This window comes from Cygnus olor, chromosome Z (genome assembly GCF_009769625.2).
Source record: "Cygnus olor isolate bCygOlo1 chromosome Z, bCygOlo1.pri.v2, whole genome shotgun sequence".
Classification (NCBI taxonomy): Eukaryota; Metazoa; Chordata; class Aves; order Anseriformes; family Anatidae; genus Cygnus; species Cygnus olor.
In genome coordinates, this window is record NC_049198.1 from 17,472,245 (window position 1) to 17,494,604 (window position 22,360).

The 22,360-nt window shown below is 36.1% G+C and overlaps 1 protein-coding gene across 2 annotated transcripts in view; it reads left to right on the forward strand.

Moving 5' to 3' along the window:
* ITGA2 (integrin subunit alpha 2) overlaps positions 1–22,360 on the forward strand; it is a 66,316-nt gene that overhangs the window by 12,752 nt on the left and 31,204 nt on the right. Inside the window, exons 2-11 of one of the 2 annotated variants that reach the window (XM_040542246.1) lie at positions 5,752–5,875; positions 12,201–12,310; positions 13,452–13,543; positions 16,776–16,890; positions 17,376–17,503; positions 18,012–18,110; positions 18,665–18,813; positions 19,890–20,040; positions 20,472–20,637; positions 21,883–21,956. In XM_040542246.1, the coding sequence (XP_040398180.1) occupies positions 5,752–5,875; positions 12,201–12,310; positions 13,452–13,543; positions 16,776–16,890; positions 17,376–17,503; positions 18,012–18,110; positions 18,665–18,813; positions 19,890–20,040; positions 20,472–20,637; positions 21,883–21,956 (1,208 nt within the window). The remainder of the gene's footprint in view (positions 1–5,751; positions 5,876–12,200; positions 12,311–13,451; positions 13,544–16,775; positions 16,891–17,375; positions 17,504–18,011; positions 18,111–18,664; positions 18,814–19,889; positions 20,041–20,471; positions 20,638–21,882; positions 21,957–22,360) is intronic. The other variant, XM_040542247.1, reaches the window with a different exon arrangement.

Genomic DNA, 22,360 nt, shown 5'->3' on the forward strand with positions numbered 1-22,360 from the left:
GCCCTGTATTGGGAGAGTTTCTGAAGCCGTAGTGCTGCACAGTGGGCAGCAATTGTGGTTGTGGCCATGTTCCAGGGCAGAGTGGAGCTTTGCATAGGGGCTGTTTCCTCTCTTGGTACATTAGTGGAGTGAGGGCTCATTCACAAAGGCAGATGGTAGCTTTAGTTGGATTATGTAATGAACTTTTTCTGTTTTATAGCTAATAGTTTTTTGAAGAAGAAAATACTGTATCATTGGGGAAAAAAATGAAGGTTGCTTCATTGTATTATTTTCTACTTGCAAGGTTAATACCAGATAAATTTATAACTAATGCTTAAGATGAAGTGGATCTTTATAGACTCAGTGATCAAATTCCACTGAGTCTTCCTTTTCTCCGTATGGCAGTTGCTAGACGTATTTAATTCAAACTATGACAACAGTAAATGCCTCTATTTGACTGCATATCTTAATCAGAGATGAGATTTTGCATAACTGGGTCTATATGATTATGAAATTCTGTCGTATATTGCTAGCATTTCAAACTGCAGCATTACCTTTTCTGTGTAGTATCAGATGACTGAAAATTCAGTTTTAGTGTTTAGACTTAAAAGAAAATGAAGCATTTATTGGAACACTTACTACAACACAAAATGAAGACCAATAATATTCTTAGTATATTTTATTAATCATCTATAAACTTTTTTTGGCAAACCAGATTATCCAACACAGAGAATTGTTTCATTTTTTTTCTCATCCAATTAATTAAACAAATTTATCTTTCTTATACTGCTTAATCCGACTAAGAGATTGCAGTCACTCTATTGTTATGATCACAGCATTAAATGATTGATTACTCAATAGGTATTTTCTGCTTGCTCACTTTATGATCTGAATTTTGCTTCAAAAACAATCAAAACTATTACAAACTGGGTGTACTTTATATAAGCCATTACTTCAAAAAACTTGCTCCAACTTGTACTTCAACAGCAGCAAAGAGAAGACATCATTAGACGTCATTTATAGTTACAGAAGAATTCCCACATGTTCAGGCTTAAAGGTGCAGAGTCAGGACATGTATTATTTTTCATTCTACCAGGAGCAAGAAAACAGCGGTGCAAAAGTATAAAAGCAGCTGCACTTCTGTGCTGCAGCTCTTACTGCGTACGATGGAATACAGTTGCTGAAATGTGGGAATTCCCACAAAAAAAAAAAAATACAAAGCAAAGTGATATGACAGTTTTATTGGTATAAAAGGAACTATAAGATTTCCATTCAGGTATTTTTTATAACTTTTGTTTTTTTCTGAAGCTTTAGGTTGGGAGTCACCCTGCTTGATGAAGTAATCCTGTTTAAACCAAAGTGAACAAGTCCCCTGCCCATCCAGTGGAGAGAAACGGACGCTTTTGAAGTTTTCAGAGGGGCCTTCAGAAGCTTTAGGCTTGTATCTGGCTTCCTTTGTTCCATGCAGTCTGTTTATTTGACTGTAAATAAAGTGCCATTTGCAGACTGAAGTTAGGAGGTGGATTTTTACTTGCCTGACTAATCTCTCATCGTGATCGTTAAGTCACAAAACAGAATTCTGTCACCAAAAGCTATTAAAATCCAGATAGTGGATTAGTTTTCTTTATTTTGAGATTCTCAAATTATCAAAGTTCATTGCCTGAAGGCAGCAGTAGATACTGAATCTTTCCAGCCTAGAATGTACAGTACTTTGAATCTAGATACACCCTTTTAATGCGTAAGAGACCCTCTTATTCTGGCACAGGCTTAAAATAGGTTTGCAGCAATTTTAGCATTTTCTCTTTTTTTGGCGACGAATACTTGATTTTCTTGTTCTGAATACTGTATTTAGATAGATGTACAAAAAGGATAAAGATGTCCTTATAGTGTAAGCACTACATAAGGTGGAGGAAAATTACAGAAAAATGCCTCATATATTATTCTTCTCAGGCCATCACCAAGGCCATAGCAAGTAAGATTTGTGTGGAATAGAAAATAAATAGAGAAATTAAAACCCTGCTAATGATTATCAAACTTAATGTGGAATTTTAAATGACTGTCAATGAAGTATGTTTACACTATGATTCACTTGGTAATGTCCCTGGTGAGTCAGAGCGTCTTTGCCAGCTTTTCTACGTTGATTTTGCAAAGTAGTCGTGGGTGAAAGGCAAATGTGATCCACAAAAAAATTGCAGATTATAGTATGTCTCCAGAGACAATGTTTTCTGTGCTTTTTTTGCTCTTTGTGCTCTTTGTTGGTTGGTTGGTTGTTCTGTTGTTGTTGTTTTGTTTTTTGACCATGGGAGGACTGTGGAGGGATGCTGCAGTGCCCACAAGAGGGCAAGGGGAGAGGTGGACAGGGAATGTGTAACCCAGCATTCACTTTCACAACCCCCTATCTGACTTGACACCATGCCCTAGGTGAATTTGAACCAGCTAGGGGGTTTCTCTTCAGGCTGTTAGTTGTGACATCTATTCTTTGTAATTTTATCCAGGTCTGGCATTTTTTGCCCTTGCTCGTGCATTTAATAAAATCATAGCCTTGGACACATGAGGAGAGATCTTCAATGTATTTGCACCTAAGTTGGCCAGTGCACTTAGAATACGTTTAGCTAAGTTACAGTTTGGCTAGTGGACTGGATTTAACACATACCTTTGAAACACAGGAGCATTAAAGCATGACAGTACCCCTTTCTACCCAGTGACAACTGGGCACAGCAGCAGCGTTAAGACATGTTCGCCTAAGTCATACAAATGGAAGTTTATCTTGAGGCCCCTTCTTCCAGGGCTGCAGGTACCATTTGGAATGGCTGCAGTGTCAGTAGATGGCATTAGGAAGATAAAATCCTTTTAGATAAAATCATTTTAAATTGTGTTAGACAAGTCGGACTGCTCTCCCTGCACTGAAATCCATCCAGCTAAGGCATAACCACATTACACTGCTTCCTAATATCACACATGGAGATCCTGTCTAGTTGAAGCTACTGGAGGGTAGCAAGAATGTGACCTGTGAATCTCATGAATGCATAAATCTGTTTCTTGTATCTTTTCTCTGCACATACAACAGCCTGCAGTTAGCGCAGTGCTGTGTTTTTGCCTTTGGCTGATTGTAAATAGGCTCTGCAATGTGGCATCTTGGGAGCAAATCAAAAGGAAACATTTCTGTACCCTTATTCTCTTCCCCTTTAGAAACTTCTTAGGACAGGCTTACTAGTACGTTAAAATATATTTCACTCTTTAATGAGTGTAGCGACCAACATTAGCAGTAACCTAATGCAGGCATACATAGGAGTGAGTGTACAGACTCGGAGAGCAATGCAGCTTGCTTATAAGTGACGTGAGGCTAGAGAGCAGCACAGCATATTAGGAACATGTTTAAAATTGGTACATGATTTGCTAATAAGTGTGTAACAAAGTCCAGGCAGTCAAGTAGATTCTTTGCCTATGCCATTGGGGTCAAACTTTAAATGTTTATCATTCTAGGATCTTTTTGGCTCCTCACTCCAAAGTCAGGGTTTATTTGCATGTACACTTCCTGACTTAGAGAATTATTCTTCTCTTGAATTTGCATGTGGGAAATTAGAGCATACAATGTTGCTGTGGTGGAGCCTCCTGTGGCCTTTGAGGATAATGGCCCTGCTAAATGGTACATGATTTGGACCAGATGATCTCCACTGGTCCTTTCCAGCCTCAGCCATTCTGTGGTTCTGTGATTTCTCACTGAGGATAATATAACGTAAAAACAATTAGGCCCCAAAAAGAAGCCTAGGTTATAAATGTACGCAAAACGTTTTGATAAAATGTCAATACATTAGATCACACAAAAAAATAGCGGCAAAGTCTTCCCAGTAATCTTAATTTTTATGTAGGCAATATCTATCTAACCTACTCTTTGCTCCCCTTCTGAAAACCTAGACCTGAGCTATGACTGTAAGTGGTTGTAATTACTGTCAAAAGTTGTGAAACACAGAGTGATGTATCTGTACACATTCTCTTCTCCAGTCTCAAATAACATGACTGAGAAAATATTTTGTTTCTCTAATGATGTTTCTCAAGGAACTATACTTTCAGCAAATGGTGATTGTTTGCTTTCCGGAGGCCTGCTATAGATAGTGGTTGTTTGAAATGACGAATATATGATTTCCTGTTTTGAGTTCGTGGTCAAAAAGTAGTAATTGTGTGAGCTGCATTTTGTATTTTGCTAGTAGCATTTGTCTTTTCTAATATATGGCTAAGATAAGAAATTCTATGATTTTTTTTACATGTAGTGAACTTTGCTTGCACACCTGCAGTTGCGATTTTAATGTTATCGCTATGATGCTGTTGTTATTACTATGACAGCTCAGCTACTATACAGCTAAGCTACTGTGATGAGCTGTTTCATGCTAATTTAATCCCTGTTGACCAGCCGGTGTGGGGACCTGGAAAAGAGTAATACCAACAGTTCTCACTCAGCCCATCAAAACTAGAGAAAATTTAAGCTCAGACTTTTAAGAGGTCAAAGATCAGCATGTATCTCCTTAAAGGATCTTGCTATAAAGAATTGTCATAAAAACCCCCACTTTATTACAGAATGACTCGTACTAAATAACTGTGATGAGACATTTTGTGAGTGGAACAGATAAACTCATTCTGTCTGGGCAGACAGGAAGGGAGGGAAAAACATGAGGGAACTGTTTAAACAGTGAGTAACTCTGAACTTTTCTCACCTGGGAACCTCAGCAGTGCAACCACAGGTCACCATTTCTTCCTTTGCTTTCATTTTTAGAGGATTGTCAGGAGCCAGAATGTGTCCCTGAGCTGGGTTGTATTTCTGGGATTTTTCTTAACTTTCCCACCATTGTCTTAGTCCTTCTACCTCCAAGTAGGGTGAGAATTATCTACTCATGGTTATTAGTGGTCTCAAATAACATAAACTGAGGTCCTGCAACTTCTGTAGTAGACACTCTCCCTGATGACCACTTACAGCCCTTGATTAGAAAGAATTCAGGTCCTTTATGAATGAGGAGTGAACCCATGCATCCTGCAACCTTATGACATGTACCAGCCCATGCTGCTGGTTCCCCCCAGATGGGATGGAATGGACCAAGACAAGGTTATTAATTCCATAATCACAGCCAAGTGAAGTTTTCAATATTAAGTCTCATAGTTTATTAATGCGGTGATATCTTCCATGTTTGTATTTCTAAGTTTTTCCTGTTTGGACAACTGTTCTGGCTATTTGGACAGAAAACAAACATGTTGTGATAATAAAATGACTCAAAAATGTAGGTTTTTTGATGCAGTAGATAATCTGATTTTGTTCCACTATTTCAAACATTAAATAGCAGATAAACAGTAGAATACAAACAGCATTAACAGTTATTGTCTGTGGATTTTCATTTTAGCTTAACTCAGCAGGCCATTGATGTATTTGAGTGTGCCATAAGCTTAACACGTCTTAAGGTAAGGGAGGATAACAGACCTGAGTCACATTTCTTGCTTCCTTTCAGCTAAAGCACTGCTGTTAGTAATGCTGCGACATTTGTTGAGCCAAACAGTGATCAAGTCATTAATATCTGCCCATAATATTCTAACACCTGTAAAGAATGCTATATATGCATGGGCACATGGGTACTGTAGGGAAAAGGTGGTTTTTGTTTGTTTTTTAATTCACATGTCAAAGGCTACATCTTCTGTTGGGGGAGATGGCACAGATTAAGAGCCATTTTCACTGGGATCAAAAATCTTCTTTAATTGCTTCTGTGGTGATATTAATCTTTCTGTTAACAGGCATTCTTCATAACTGCTGTGAAGCCTACAATGTTGGGCTCCTAGAAGCAAAAATATTTTCTGGTCCATCAACAGAGCAGTTTGGATATGCAGTTCAACAGTTTGTAAATGATCAAGGCAAATGGTAAGCAGTTTGAATACCTTGTTATATGTCCAATTAAACAGTTAAAAAATATTGCACCTTGATTTTACTTTTTAATTTCAAATTTAAATTACTTCCAATTATTTCACTTTTATATTATCTTTTTACTAGTAAATACTGACTTTCATAGAATCATAGAATTAAAACAAAAAAAGTGAAAATATTTTAAAGACTCATTCATATGAATGTTCAAGTCTTTTTTTCCTTTACACAATGCATTCTGAAGTCTTTCTCTCTTAAGCTGTTACTTTCACCTCCAATACACTAGTTTCCTCAAACTCACAATTTCTTTTAGCATTTTAAGTCTGATCTCAGTCATTTGTTTAGCAATAGCATCTGTTACACAGTTCGTATATTTGCAACGTTTTTCCATTTTAATGTTGGTGAGGTTAAAACAAATCAATAGCGCTAAGAAGTTCTATTTATTAAAATTAACTGAACTTAAACTTGCATGATTTTGTTTCTGATATAACATTAAGTGCTTACTTCTCAAGGGACAATATATTTGGATGTATATCATAACGCAATCCCAGCAAAGGCCTTGTGTCTGCTGCATTTTCTCAGGCATAAAAGTTGATGTGAAATCCAGTGTTGCCACAACATTGGGCTTAACGAGTAATTAGTAAAATATTTTTTCTAGTAACATTGGTTTCAAAAAGAACTTTAAAATATTAAAGAGTAAACCCATTTAGTGGAAAACACATTGTTCTTTTCCCTTCTGCAATCTCAGCAACCACAAAGCTTAAGGTGTCTTTCATGGAAAGGACTAATGAAAAGTCATGCAGGCTATACATATTATAATAAACTGAGACATTTTGGATGCATCATTCTCCCTAGATTGAAAGTCTTGGAAAAAAAAAAAAAAAGCAACAAACTAGCATGTTTTTTTAATTGATGATGGACAGATAGTAAGTAGCTGAACTTTTTTCAGTAAAAAAGTATTTTATAAATACATAATAATGTATTTTATACTTAAAGTTTGGAAGAGCATTAACAAAACTACAGAGCTAGCTGAGACATTTTGTGCATAGCCCTGTACAGCTGCACTGTGCAGTTGCAATTTGTTTTGTATGGAAAAATGTAAGACTCGACAGATCCCACTGCTTCTCTAGAATTCCCTCATTTACCACCAGTGACCAGGAGGGAAGTAAGAAGCTGTATCCTCTGAACTGAAAGCTCAATGTTTCCTCTCCCTCCTTTAGGTAGGTACTTCTCCAGCTCCTTGCCTGATGCAGCAGTAGCTTCTTGCCATGTTTCTGCCTGCTTTAATTATGTGTTTAGTCGTCCCTAGTTCAGAGCATTTTAAAAAAATATTTATTTTTTAACTTCTGTGTAAAGCTGTTGAAGGAGAACAAGAATGTTTGCCTGAAGTGAATTGAATGCTTTGGTATTTTCTGGAGAAATTTTCATGCATTCTATCCTTGTAAATTTTTCCTGTAAGCTTACAACAGGAGCACTAGGTTCAGGACTCAAGCAACCTATTTTTGCTTTATATTTTCCTTTTTATTACTACTTCTGATATAATAATTCCTCCAAATCTCTTGGCTAACACTCTGGAGTTTGAGAAAGAAAGTAACTTTGGATTAACTTTCTCTTTCTTTTCTCCCAACTATATGAATATTATGAATCTGGGACTGTTTTCTGCAGATAGGCACTTCATCATTTGTTAGTTCGTTGCACAATGTCTGACCGTAAACTCTGGAGAATTTTATTAGCACTTGTTCTGGTAACCATGACTTGTTAGAGACTCTTGGTGAAGAAAAGCTCTTTTCAGTCTTCCTCTCAAGAAATCACTAGACATGCCTAAAAAAAAATCACTCACAGTTTAATTTCTTGTTCTCTTCATTTGTAGGCTGTTTTCTTTTTCTTGGGGACAATAGTGCTTTTTCTTGTGTATGTTATTTAAACACTCAAACTGTTCATTAGAGTTGATTTCTCCTGTAAGTGATGCCCAGGCTTGCAGTCCATATGCAGAGCACTTGTTGACATGGCTGAGCTAGGAAGGAAAAAGATAGAGGCTTTGCATAAGGATGGGATGCTGCTGTGTGTCACAAGGGAGCGTTTATCACCACATGCTTTTATAAGGAGTACTTCATTGTGCAGCAAGAGTGTAAAGCACTTGAAAACTCTGTTCAGTAACAGTGGAACTGCTCACTAGTCCAACACAGCTGGGGTGGCAGCTCTCCAAGGGAAAGACTATCCAGAATGTGAGATCTATGGGAAATTTCTTCACTTCCTAGACCTTGCTTCTGATAATAAAATCAGATAGAGCCATATCAAATATAGCTTTAAAACTCCTCTATTCTCTCAAAGAGCAGAAAGGAGAGATACAGAGGAAAATAAAATTAGAACAAACAGACAAAAACCAGCAGATTCTAGTTATGTTATTTACATGTATTTCTGGGAGGTACAACAAAGCAATAAGAACTACGGGAAATGATAAAATTTTTGCAGATTTGGGACTCTGCGTGCAGCAGTATGTTACCACTTTTGACTGGAGATGCATTCAGAAAGAAGACAATCCAACCAGGAGTACAGGGCTATAGAGGGTGCTGGTTCACATTGGGAAGCTGTGACACAAACCAGCAAAGGGAATCCTTTTTGTATAGAGTCAGATGATCCAGGATAATTGGACACTGCTCTGCTGTGCGTTGATGGCATGTGAAGCTCGTAAATAAGGACAAACTTGAAAGCCAAGCAAAGCTCAAGCTTTTCACAGTGTCTGGTGGGAATTTCCAGGCAGGAACTCTTTAATGAGGTCAAGGAAAATAGTGAACACCAAAGAAACTCAACAAATATAAAAATATAGGCTCTAGTAATTACCCACAACAGAAACGTCATTCAGTTTATAATCTGGTTCTCCCTGTCATGTGATTATCTACATTTGAACCTTAAATCGAGGCCAAATTCTTGTTATTTTATTAACATATTGTGGGATAGATCCCACAATAGAGCTAAAATCTCAGTATGCTATTTGTTATTAAGTTGCAGCCATTCTTCTCAGTTGTATCTGCATGCTTAGGATGTGGAATTTTTCTATTTTGTTTTGCAATTTATGTTATGGATTTTGTCTTTTTTATAATATCTATGTTACATTTGATATCACATCAGTAATGACACCTTAATACATACTGTCATTAGTGGGTATCACATAATCATAGCACTACTGAACAGGTTTAAAAATTATTGAAAACTGCATATTACCAGTCAAAGTACAGCACCTTTCTCCTGAGGTGGTCTTTTGCCTCATTAGACCAATAAGACATTTTGTCAAAAAGACATATTTCTGAAGAAACTTTGGTTGAAACTGATGCATTTACAAAACCTTCTGGTTTTAATGAAGAGGACAGATTTTGGCCCTTTTTTTTTTTTTTTAAATAAATGTATTAGGTTCCTCGCCCAGCTTTTGCTTCCTCAGCTACGTGACATACAGTTAGCCTTTTCCCAGCTTGGAGAAGCAGCACTGTCTTCTGTCTTCAAGGACTTTTAAATTAGTTAGTCAAAACTCTTGCCACAACTCACTGTAGCTTTTGAGGTTTTGAGCCTCTTGTTCAAAGGACTGAAAATTTTAGGTGATGATAAGGGTTTTAGGGTGTGCAGAAAAGCAGCTATGAGAGTGAAGAGTTTTCTGTTCTTCATATCTATTCATCATTTCCTGTAATTGTAGAGAAAAGAACCACATGATGAAGATCCTTTCTACTTTTATATTCCTATTTCCTATTAGCCATCTTTGTTTAAATATATATATATATTAAAGAGCAAATGAATTAAAAAAGAAAAAGAAACAACACAACATCACAAAATATAAAACATGCTTTGACAACAGCTGAGAATTTAGCCCTTCACCATGAGTTCTGATTTGTTTTTTGCTACATCACACTTTGCCATTTATTCATTTTGTCATGGTGTAATTTCCCAGAAATAATTCCTGTTACACTTTGATGTGCCACTGCTGCAGCCTGTGTGGCATGGCATTGCTGCTGAACTTTACTTGACTTCATGTAGTTCACTTGCTTTGTATACAGTGTTGGAGACTGATTAAGAAGCTGACTAATAAAATCCATGGCAATATTACTCAGTGATCGCTATAGTATTATGTAAAGATGGTCTACAAGGATACATAATGAAGTTTTGCAGAAATAAATATTTAACTCATGCCTGAAAAAAGCCCTTAATTAACGTTCTATATACGATACAGTTTATTTTAAAACAAGTATTTTTCAAGTATTTTAGTAATCATTTCTTGCATTCTTTCCTGAAACATTCTGTTTCATTCTGCTTCATCTACATCCTGTTTAATCACAGTAAAGAAATATTTTTGTCACTAGCAGGATACTAGCCAGATACTCTCTTGCTTAATTTCTGATGTTTTAGAAAGATACACATGTATTTTCCCAGAGCAGTATTCTGTAACTATGTACTATAATGGTTTATTTTACTTTTCAAAGGCGAGGAGGACTTAATGATTTATAATGTAGATTAAAGATTGTATTAAACTTAAGTAAGTCTCAAGATCCTAGAGAAATAATAATAAAGTTATTTCCTAGGACCTTTAAGACTGTCAAAAAAAAACAAAAAAAACAGTAGAGGCCAAGGCTTGGCAGAAATTGATTAATAACTTTTTCTCAGGCAAAGATTGATTAGTTAAGTCAAGTAAGGATATAGGCTTAGTAACTATTCATTTTTGAAAATCACAGTGTTAGTTCTGTGTTAAATTCAGTGTATAGAGCACCATGGTTTTTTGGCTTATGGTTGTGCATCGTAAACTAAATAAGAGCCAAAATTAAATTTACTTTAGGCACAGTTGGCATAGATTTGGATTTGGGTTTAGAATTAGAGGAGCTTACTTACTTAGCATGTTTTTTGTTTTTTCCACACAACTGCAGAATCACTATTGTTCCACAAGGTAATTGAGAAGTGTGTAGGTATTTTTAAAATATTCCTACACAAAGGAATAGAGTCTGAAGTTATGCTCAGCTGAGCTGGTAAAACAGAATAACTGTTTCTGCTCTTAAGCTTGTGTTTAACTGATGTGAAATAAACTTTTTAAAAAAGCAGATACCAGTATTTTCATTGACAAATCTGAAAACTACTCAAACTCTTTTTTTCTACATTTAAAATATGTATTCTTATCAAAGCCATTTTGCTAAAATGAACTGTAAAATTGGAGAGAGAAAATAGCATTCAAGGCAACTTCTTTGAAACATAATTATTTCATAAAATGCTTTGTTTTGCAGTGCAAAGTATTTGTATTACCTACCTATATAATTTTAGGGGATGACAGATGAACCTTTAGCAATCTATTGGCAAATGGAAAAAAACAGATGGTTTCAAGTAAAACTCTGTATTCTGTACTGGGCTCCCCTTGTTTGTTCTAAAAGTAATAATTACTACTAATAAATTATGCTCCGTGTCATATGGCTGCTGGGAAGTCCCTGCTTTCTAATCATCCGTTTAATTTTTTTTTTTATATCCATCGAGATCTTGTTTCACCTTACCCTCATTTCACTGCATGTTAAACAGTATAAAGAATTGTCCTTCTCCCCCAGAGCTCCACTGCCCTATGCTGTCTGGTTTAGTTCTTTCTATTGGCTGAATCTGCTCGTTTTGTGAAGGCTTTCAGATTAAATGTGAAAGGCATTTTGAAGAACAGATACTGGAGAGCGAATGGTACAGCAGATAGAGGAATGAGTTGGAGAAAGTGAATCCTTCATGTTATAGGCATAAATTATCAAAGCCTTAACTTTCTTATTCAGGATTAAGTACTTCATGCAGCAGTCTGTTATCACCCAAGGTATTTTCTTTCTTACTCAGTGTTGTCAAGGTGTGGTAGCTTTCGATCTCAAACATACGAACCTTACTGTTGCTGGGCAGAACCAGTACGAAAAGTTTCTTATCAATTAAAAGAATAACTTAAAAGGAAGCAGTTAACTGTTACGTGACAGGAGAATAACATTTTTTGTCTCTCAGTCCACAACCCATATATTTCTAAATTTGTATGGTCAATATATATTAATGTTTGTGCTGTATTTCTTCTGACACCATGACACAATCTCACAATAACAACAGTATACATGTTTGAGGTCTACTTCCCAGAGGCTTCTCTAGCAAAGCTGCCTGTTGTGAACCCAGTATTAACACATAAATAAAGCTCAGCTTCTGAACAGTGCTGAAGAAAGCTCTTGAAAGCCTTACATTCTTTATCTGGTAAAAGCCTCTTTATCTGCTGCCTTCAGTTTGCTTTGCATTAATGCTGTTGGGCTTTTCCTGTACCGTTAAAGACCTAATGACACTCCTGTTATTTTAGGTTATTGGTTGGTTCACCCTGGAGTGGCTATCCAGCTAACAGAACTGGAGATATCTATGCATGTCCTGTTGGTACCCCCAAAATCACATGTAACAAATTGAATTTAGAAGGTAAGTCATAATAAATAATGTATCCCCTGTGACTGTTCAGATTTTACTCATTTTTATACTAGGCCAATCTATCTAATAAAATAACAATTGGAAACTAGCAAGACCAATACCAAAAATAGGCGTCAGCAAGGTATGCACGAATGTTGCTTCAAAGGAATTTCATTTTCACTGACAAGGTCAGCATTCCTTGGTCTTAGGACCCTTGAAGAATAAAAAAGATCTTTCTCTGTTCTCTTTCTCACTTAGCTGTATTTGAGTTCTAAAATTAACTGTGGGTAAGCACTTACACATATTTTTACAGCTGCCCCTATGATATTGACATGAGTTTTGTTTTTTTTTCTTTCTGTCATTTATTGCACATATTCAGAAGGTGGATTTGATTTCTGACATCAGCTTATTGTACAACTCTACTATTATTGTTGTTGTTGTTATAATTATTAGCCACTATATTTTCTGGAACTCTTTTTGTTCTGCCTTTATAAACTCTCTTATAGTCTTAGTCATTTGTAGCAGCCCTATTATTAATGTTAGTAGTAGTAACATTTGTAAGATATTTACTTAATACTTGAGGATCCTTGTTACATTATCATTTTGAATTGTACTTTGTCAATACATATATGAAGCCTTTTCTGCTTCTGTGTGTTTACAGACTAAGTATAAAATGGGATTCCCTTCTGAATACAGTGAAAAGACAGTATAACAGTATGTTTAGATGTGTTCTTCATGTTTATTTGTGGTGCAGAGCAGTTCTGTCCTCTACTGTTCCTTTTGTTTTTTTGTCTGGTGTGATACTGGATCAGAGAAGCCTGGTGTCCTGAGGAGTAACAGCAGTTGCTCATCTACAGCTACTGAGCGACCCAAACATAACTTAACTGGAAGGAAGTTTCTTCCTCTCTTTTTCCTCCAAATTTCGTAAGGGCAGGTACTCTAAATGGCCCTACTGAATTAGTGTCCATAATGAATGATTAGCAAATTTTTAATGGAGATTGGATTTCATTTCTTTTGTCTCAAAATATTATACAGGTGTTTGGAAGAGGCATCTTAGATTCTGAGAAATCAAGCTTTAGAAAAGGAATTCTAATTTACTAAATTGCTTCTGTATCTATTATTTTTGCTATTATTTTTCCTCTTTTTATTTCAGCTTTAATAAATATTCCAAATGTGACTGAGATAAAGGAAGACATGAACCTTGGTTTGACTCTGATCCAGAACTCAAAAACAGGAGGATTTTTGGTGTGTATTGAGAACATATTCAATAGATACATAAATTCATGAGGACAATGAAGAAGCTAGAATTCTCCACACTTCTTAATTAAGTCCAAACTAAATGTGTTTTATTATTCAGCATAGATTAATATATATATTTTAAAATACTCCATCCCACCCACTATCACTGTCTAGGATCTGAAATCAGGAAACTTGAAATCGTCTCCTTCTGCATTTATCCAAATACCCTGTGGAAGAAAGCCACCAAACATACAATTAACAATTCTGTAATTTAGGTCAGACAACATAGGCAGGAGTATTTCCGCCCTGGACATCTGTAAGGAAGTCTTTTCTATCTCTGGTTATGCTTTCAGAAGACAGTATGAGATCTCTCCTCTAAGCCCCTTGCCCTTGCACAGTGACAGTTCTTCTGAGATGTCAGGATTTCCATTCCAACGGATCTGCCTTTTGCTTTAGCAATATGATTTGTTTGGTTAGTGAGCTGGAGGAGGATGCATTTTCTGTGTGTATATCCTGCAAGCAACTCCTTGGAGCCTGTAAAACAGATTTAATAACTGAAAGGAAGTTAAAGCCAATTTAATATGCTATCTTACGCTTTTAACCATAGGCCTGGAGTGTAGATGTTTATGATGTACACACTGCAAGTGTATTTAGTAATCAAGTGAAACAATAAAATACAGAAAAAAAGAGCTTTGAAACATACTTTAATCTTGGTATCTTTCTGTTTCATGTTCATAGTAGTCATGAAATTTTTCAGTGGTTTATCGTCATTACCACATAGCCAGCTTCGCTGAAGTACTTAAAAATAGACCTAATTCCAGCAGTTTTCTTAGTGTTAGTAAGGTTAATCCTAAATTCAAAATATAGCAACAGTTTTCTTCTTGATTTCTGGCCTGAGAAGATATTTATTAAAAATGTTATTCTGTATCTCAAATAATACCTTTGACTACTATTAATACCATCCCACGCATAACCACTTTAATCAGTATCAGTGATTGGAGCAGTTAAAACATCTCATGCAGAAAAATTTGCATTTTCAAATAATACTTAAACTTCTTTCACTTAAAAAGAATATCCTGATCCATATGGTATTGAATGACTGCCTAAATTGCATGAAATAAGTAACAAAACAAACAACATCAGCAACAAAAGTTGAAGTCTAAGATGTGAACAATTTGCCATTTTGGTGAAGGGAGTCCTTTTTGACGGAAGGAGAAATGAGTATTGGAGGCAGGTGCTTATCTGTGACTCAGCCTCCATGAATTTGAAAAGCCCTGTGACTTGGACAGCAAGCAGAGACTGTCTTTGCTTGTAATTGCAAGTTGGTGCCAGTGACCGAGATGCTGTCTGTGGCAGCTGGGCTCTGTGATGGGGCCTTGGAAGCTCAGGGCTTCCGCATCCCAGCTCCCTGTGCTCCTTTCCGCTGGGGCTGCTTGTCTCTCAGACTCCAGCCTGTGGTGTCAGTATGTGCTCCTTCCGAGGAGATATCCGGGGGTTCCTTGGCTGGTGTACACCCAGCCTGGTGTGTATTTAACACAACATTCTCTTATATCCTTCACTTTGCTGGACAATCATTTTTTTGGCTAAAATGAGCTTTTTAAAACATACCTGTCTTAAATATGACCGACCAGATTGAAGCTGTATTCCATGTGAATCTTTCCTGAATACTGTGTTATAGGTGTATTTAGTACTTCTCTGTCTCAACTACAAGTACTTCTTGTTGCGTACCTTCAGGCCATATTTGCCTTGCATGTTGGTCACCCTGTAATCAGCCAGTGCCTGATTCATCTGCTCCTTGGTCTCTTCTATCCAATGAGCTCCTGGTTTATGTCCATATTTCTTAAGATCAGACCTTAACGGCAAGTCTATGCCTCTTTCAAATATTCCACTTTTCAAGTTCATCAGTTCTTAATATCAGAACTGGCACTTTTCCCCTGTATTAATGATGTGTCTTACATCTCTGGCTGTAAACATGTATTTCTGACCATAATTATGCTAGATCATTAGAACATTTCCCTCTTTCTTTTGTCTAGAAAAAATTGCCATCTTGTCAATTGTATTAGGACAGTTTGATGTCAACTGCTGCTGGTAAACCTGTGTGTCATTTAGGTCATTTTCCATTTACTTCTGCCTTTAATTTCTTTTTTATTTTTTTTCCAGTATTCTTGGCAAAAGGGTCATGAGGCTATCACTCTCTCTTCTCTTCCTAAATAGACATGGTGCATTTTCTGTTTTATTGACTCTTCTGACTTTGATTGACTTGATAGGTCAGCCAGAAAGTATTTGTATTGAAGCTATTATTTCTTTTGGAATTATTGAACACAAGTTAAGTGTTTTCTCCTTGAGTTTCTAACACGATTTTCTTTAACATAATAATAATTTAAAAATTCCCTCAAATATCCTTCTGACAAAATACTGTCTTGATATTTGACTTTTTATCTAGGTACTTTTGTAAAAATCCTTCCAATATTAGAGTTCTTGCTGTTACGCAACCAGCTGAAGACTTTTCTTTATACAGAGACCATTTTCCTTGAAGAACAAAGATTATTTTCCTAGAAGACAAGGGTCAAATGCATCTTTTTAACTATGGTCAGCAGCTAAATAGGATTGTGTATATTATGCATCCTCACTGGAATTGACAAAGAAGTTTAACTTGCAAATATTTTGGCAAAGTGCATTTCCCTTGAGAACAAGTCTTCCGAAATTAATGTGTGCACTGATCGCAAGGCTTTTCAGTCCTGTCACACTGATCATGGTACTAGAATATACTGCAATAAAAGCACATCTCTGCATGTTTGGAGCTACACAGATGCTTGTGGATATGATGCCACCTCCTGGTTTAGTGGAAGTATTTCTCCGCAATGTGCAAATACCAAACCTAGTTTTAAACCAACAGTTTGTAAAGCAGGTAGATTAAAGCAACGCAGATTCCTTGCACACTAAGTCATACTCCTAGAAGTTATAGCTGTGCATAGCCTGTAGGAAGATGTTTGCAGAAGGAGGCATTAGGATGACCACAAATAGAATCCTTTTTATGAAAAAGTATATGAAGTATCTGACGCTGTATATAAAAGTATCTGACACTGCCATGGTGATAGCAAGGGACTTGGCCTGATAACCCCACAGGGCTCATCTTACCCTATATTCCTGTCGTCCTGCTTATTTTGTTTATGTATGTGGATACAGTCAGACAAATACGTGTTGTTCTTATAGTTTCTTTTTGTTGTTATTTTTAAAGACTTGTGGTCCCTTGTGGGCACAGCAGTGTGGAAGGCAATACTATGCTACAGGAGTGTGTTCTGAAATCAGTCCAAGTTTCCAGATCCTAAGAAGCTTTTCTCCTGCTGTTCAAAGTAAGGCAACATATGCAAAACAGATTCAATTTATTTATATATATCTATATATATATATATATAGATATATAGATATAGATATACAGATATATATATATATATATCAAAATCAAGATACATTGTGTTGGGGACAATTTAATTTGGGATTTTAAAAAAATGTATACATGGAAAAAGAAAAGCCCTGTGACTCACCCATAAGGATTGATGGATTCTGATCTAATGCTGATAAGAATCTGGACTCACTCCTCTGAATTCGGACGCATTGAACCAGAGCAATGAAAATTGATATAGACTCAAAGTCTGTATATGGCTTTATTGAATCTTCATTTTGGCAAAGCTTTCTTGGTCCTTCAAATCTTCTGCGTGGCTTGTGTGAGATCTAAATATGCTCCTCTGGATTTAGCCAAAGACTTTTAAGTATATTGAGAGTGAAAGTCTCAATAAGTGCATTTAATGTCCACTTTTTATTTATTTTTATTTTTTAGAGTGTTCTTCTGTCATAGATATTGTGGTGGTTTGTGATGAGTCAAACAGTATTTATCCCTGGGATGCTGTGCGGGCATTTTTGAAGAAATTTGTACAAGGCTTAGATATAGGCCTTAACAAAACCCAGGTAAGTCAAAGACAGCTTTGGGGAGGGAACGATGGATTTTATTAGCAAAGTCTGACAGTTTTAAAGGAAACTAAATTCAGTTTAGCATAATTACAGTAACTCCCCCAAGGCCATAGATTATGCAGTTGTCCTTTGTGTTTCAGTATTGGGAGGTTTTTTCAATCTCACAGCTAATCTGTTCCAAAAGGGACTAGTAATTTGATTTAAAATGTAGACCAACTAAAATAGAAGTCTAGGTTATATCTAATATCTGACTCTAAAGTGTCAGATCACTTTCATATATTAGATGTCAGACTCATTAAAATGCAGTCTGTGGGAATGTGGTAAAAGTAGAACAGTTTCTTTTATGGAGTTTTTCATATCAATTTTACTTTTCAACTTATATATCTTTAAAATAGAGTTTTTCCTGCTTGGTTACTGTCTGATCTTTGAGTTCTTTTTTCCTTTTAATTTGATGATGGTAAGGAAAATTTTGTTTCCTGTTTTTAAACATTTTCTGTCTTTGCAGTTGTCCATTTTCCATAAACAGTTCTGGGAACAAAGACTGAGGCACTGGAAATCTCTCTCCCAAAGGCTGCCTTCTTCATTGGGCGACTTTGGAAGCGAGGTGCTTAAAAGCTAGCCTTCCTGCTCAGCGTCACGAGTCCTTTCTGAACCTTACCTTTAGCATCTTTCCCCCTTTTTTTTTTCATCATGCTACATATACATTTTAGCATATTTCTATAGCATTCACCTGTTTTAAAAATAAATAGGGTTAGCAGTACTGTCAAGTAACTAATCTTTAGGACTTCCTTAGAAGAGATCAGAATGAGGTGCCATCAGCTTGTAGAATTTTTGCTATTTTTATTTATCCCACAGCTCACTGTATTACTGCTGTCCATAAGCTCTTCCAGAAGTAACCAAGCAAACATTTAATGCCTATTATTTCAGATTCTTTACATTAACATATTGTAGTCCATAATAAATGATGTACGATGCAAGAGTATTTAGATTTTTTTTTAGCTTTCCGAATGTGTAAATATTAATTGGTTTTATGTGTTGAAAGAAAAATGGTACGTATCTGCAGATCCTTTACTCCAGCCTGGCAAATAATTAAGCGTCACGTTTCCATTTAAGTGATTATAATGCATGATAATCTAACATAATTTGTTCGTTTTATAGGTGGGTTTAATTCAGTACGCTAATGATCCCCGGGTGGTGTTCAACTTGAATACATATCAAACAAAGGATGAGGTTGTTAAAGCAATGGAGGGAACATATCAGAAGGGAGGAGATCTGACTAATACTTTCAAAGCCATTGACAATGCGAGGTAAAACATATTGATGATTACTGGTGCTATCATAACTTACCTCTCAAGGTGAAGAGCACATCACGAATTTTACTCCGCCTTGGGAGCGCAAGTGCTTTGAGCCTCTGAGGAGGTACATTTGTAAATAAGTATGTGTAAATAAATGTACATCAGCTACGTGAACAGTGCCCTGAGCAGAAAAGGACAGGGATATGTATAATCAACTTGCTGAAATGCAAGTCCGTAACCTTTGGGTTAAGCTCTACACTGACGTATTTCTGCTACCCAACAGACTTGTTTGGTCTGTCTCAGATATCTAAATATGAGAGTGCATCAAACATCATGGACAAAGCTTTAGGAAAGGTACAAAATCATTGAAAGTAGTAAAAATTATCCAGAGATTTAGTGGATTTGATAACATTTGTGTTTGAAGGTCAGGTTAGCTGCAAGGAAAAATAATTTCTTTTCTGGTGTCAGTTTGTCACTATTGTACTAGCAGCATGAAAAACTGGGAAAACTTAAAATTATATGCCATGACTCTGAATACATATACAAATCAGGGCCTCAGTAGGAAAGTACTGCTTTGCAGTTGGATTGAGAACAGGACTCTAGGCTTAAGCAGCTGTGGAATGAAATGGCCTTGGAAACTTTATTTAGGGGAAGTATCAATTTGGTGGAGTCCAAATCTGTAGCAGTATCGAGGAACCTATTCTTAATATTCTGTACCTTTTGTTTGAAATTAGTGTAGCCAGTTTCTGAGTACTCTAATGTTACAAAACACTGATAGTTCTGACAAAAATAAAATCACCGTTTTATTTAGAAAAGTTTGGTTTTTTTGTGTGTGCACAAAAGGTAGAGCATACATTTCTATCATAAATAACGTCTAGTTGTACTTTTTTTGTTTGTTTGTTTTCTACTTCCTAGATTACGTTTTTGATGGTTCTTTGAGGAAAAGCTGTCAGGAGCATAATTAAAACTTCTAATTGCATTACAGATGCACCTTATTCTAAGTTAGCTATAGATGTATTCATTAAAGCATGTATACAGAATTCCATACGTTATAAATTACATCTGCTAAATCCAATATTTTATAACAGACAGTATGCCTTCTCACCTGAATCAGGAGGACGCCCTACAGCTACCAAAGTAATGGTTGTTGTGACAGATGGTGAATCACATGATGGCTCCAATTTGAAAACTGTGATAGGTAAATGTAATGAAGACAATATAACCAGATTTGGCATTGCTGTAAGTAATCCTATAATTATGTATAGTATGGCAATTGTAGAAAGATCATTTCATTGTTTATATATGAAGGTTCATATTCTATGTGTAAACTGTATATAATGCATGCATTATTACACTGCTGAGACTGAAACTAGGTGAAATTCATCTTTATGAACTAGTGAAATACAGGTCCTCTTTAATTGGCAGAAAAAGAAAAGCTGACATTATCTGAGAAACTTCAGTTGTTTTCTCCTTTGCTTTGGTTTATATCTTTCTCCTGTTTGAATGGTCCATTGGATAGGAATGTAGTCTGATTAGCAATTCATTAATATGAATGAAATTAATTTTATTTTTGTTGTTATGTGTGGAATACTTAAGTAATACAGAAGGAAATGGAAGAACACTGTGGTTTCCTTTGCTTTTCTTATTTTGTCTATTTTATTTCCCACAAGGTTTTGGGATACTTAATCAGACATGAACTTGATACTAAAAACTTAATTAAAGAAATCAAAGGAATTGCTAGCCATCCAACAGACAAGTATTTCTTTAATGTATCGTCTGAGGCTGCACTCCTGGAAGAAGCAGGAACACTTGGAGAGCGCATTTTTAGCATAGAAGGTAAAATAATCAATGTCTCTGAAAAAAAATTAGATCAGATTCTCCCGGCAGAGAAGTGAGAATTTTATTTGGCTTCACCTTAGTGCAATACTGTGCAAATGAGGGGCAGCTGGAGCTGCAGGCTGCATGCTGCTCCTCAGGAGGGCTCTGTTTTGCACAAGCTTTCCCCTAGCTACCAAATCTCTAATGAGCTTGAAATTCAAGTTTCTGTGGATTAGCGGGAACAGTTTGCCAGTTGCTGAGTTTCAGTCTAGTCCTGGGTTTCAGGAAACAACTGAGGGTTTATCCATACACATCCAAATGTGTTTGCAGCTATTACGAATGGACAAATAGAGTTATCTTTTTGTTTGTCAGTCAACTGTATTTCTCTGTTAACACTAAGCAAGTGTAAAGATAAAAAAAAAGCAAATCCAAATTTTGGGTTACTGCATTGCTGTACCTTCTCAGTTTTGTAATCAATCTGCATGGTGTCTGCCAGGCTCTGTTCTAGGATCATCCATGTCCATGTACAGTTTAGTTGAAAGTGCTGTAGAGGTGGCTCAGAGGCACTTCATCCCCCCAAAAGCCATTTTTTTAAAGTCAAATTTAGACCTTGCTTGGGATATTTATGACTTGACCTCAGCCTAGGGGGCATTTTATGGCTGCAGCCTTACTGTATTCAGGATAAAATCTTCCCCCTCTCTGTCACCTTCTTCTATTCTTTACCAGGTTCATGCTGCTAATCAAGTGGGTCAGTTGAGCTTCTCCTTCTTGGGTTTTGCTGAGTACTCTTGTTGAATTTCTGTTCCTCAAGTACCATCCATGTACCTTAGGAAATATTTCATCATGTCACTGTAGTTTCAAGACAATTGCAAGAGATGATAAACATTCATTTGGAAGTCGTGAATATAGCTGTTAATTTCTCTGTACTATTAGTGGTTCCTAGAGAACATAAAAGCAGATTAGCTACAGTGACAGCACTGTGCAAACCGATCCAGGCCATCTTTATCATCTGCCTCTTTTGGAGTAGACTTGTAATGTGGCTCCATGCAGCCATGTTAACAACTTGCCATTAAATCCTCAAAATATTTGACTAGTTATTAGCTCTCAGATTTAGACTGTTTGTAAATGTTGGAAATGTTTTTAAAAGAATTTAGTGAAAATGTCAAATTTATAGTCTTTGTATAGCTACACTCATGGGCAGTGGAATTTGATCTCCTGTGTGTTTCTGTAGGGTTAACCATATGTGAATATTCATTTTGCCAGGTACAGATCAAGGTGATACATTCCAAATGGAAATGTCACAGGTGGGCTTCAGTGCATATTACTCAAAAAAAAAGGTGTGTGAATTTAATTATATAATTAGATATAATTGCATAGACATGAAAGGATAGAAATGCAACAATGTAAGACTTAAAAATATATATATATATACCAATTTTAAGATTTTTATAAGCAGGAGAATGTCAAATTATCCTCTTTGTTTTCACCAGAAAAACACAAAAATGACTTCTAACAGTTGGTGTTTTTTCCTAAACAGAGAATATATATATTCATACAGGAAGCTGTGTAATAGATACATACATATGTACCATTTCATTGTAATGATTTTGAAATGAGTTAATCCAGTGTTTTTAGAAAGTTCTGAGTTCACCTAGCATGAAAAATTTATTCTTTCCAAATTAACATTTTTCAGTTGAATAACTTGGAAGAATTGAAACAATATTGTAATGCTGATAAATTT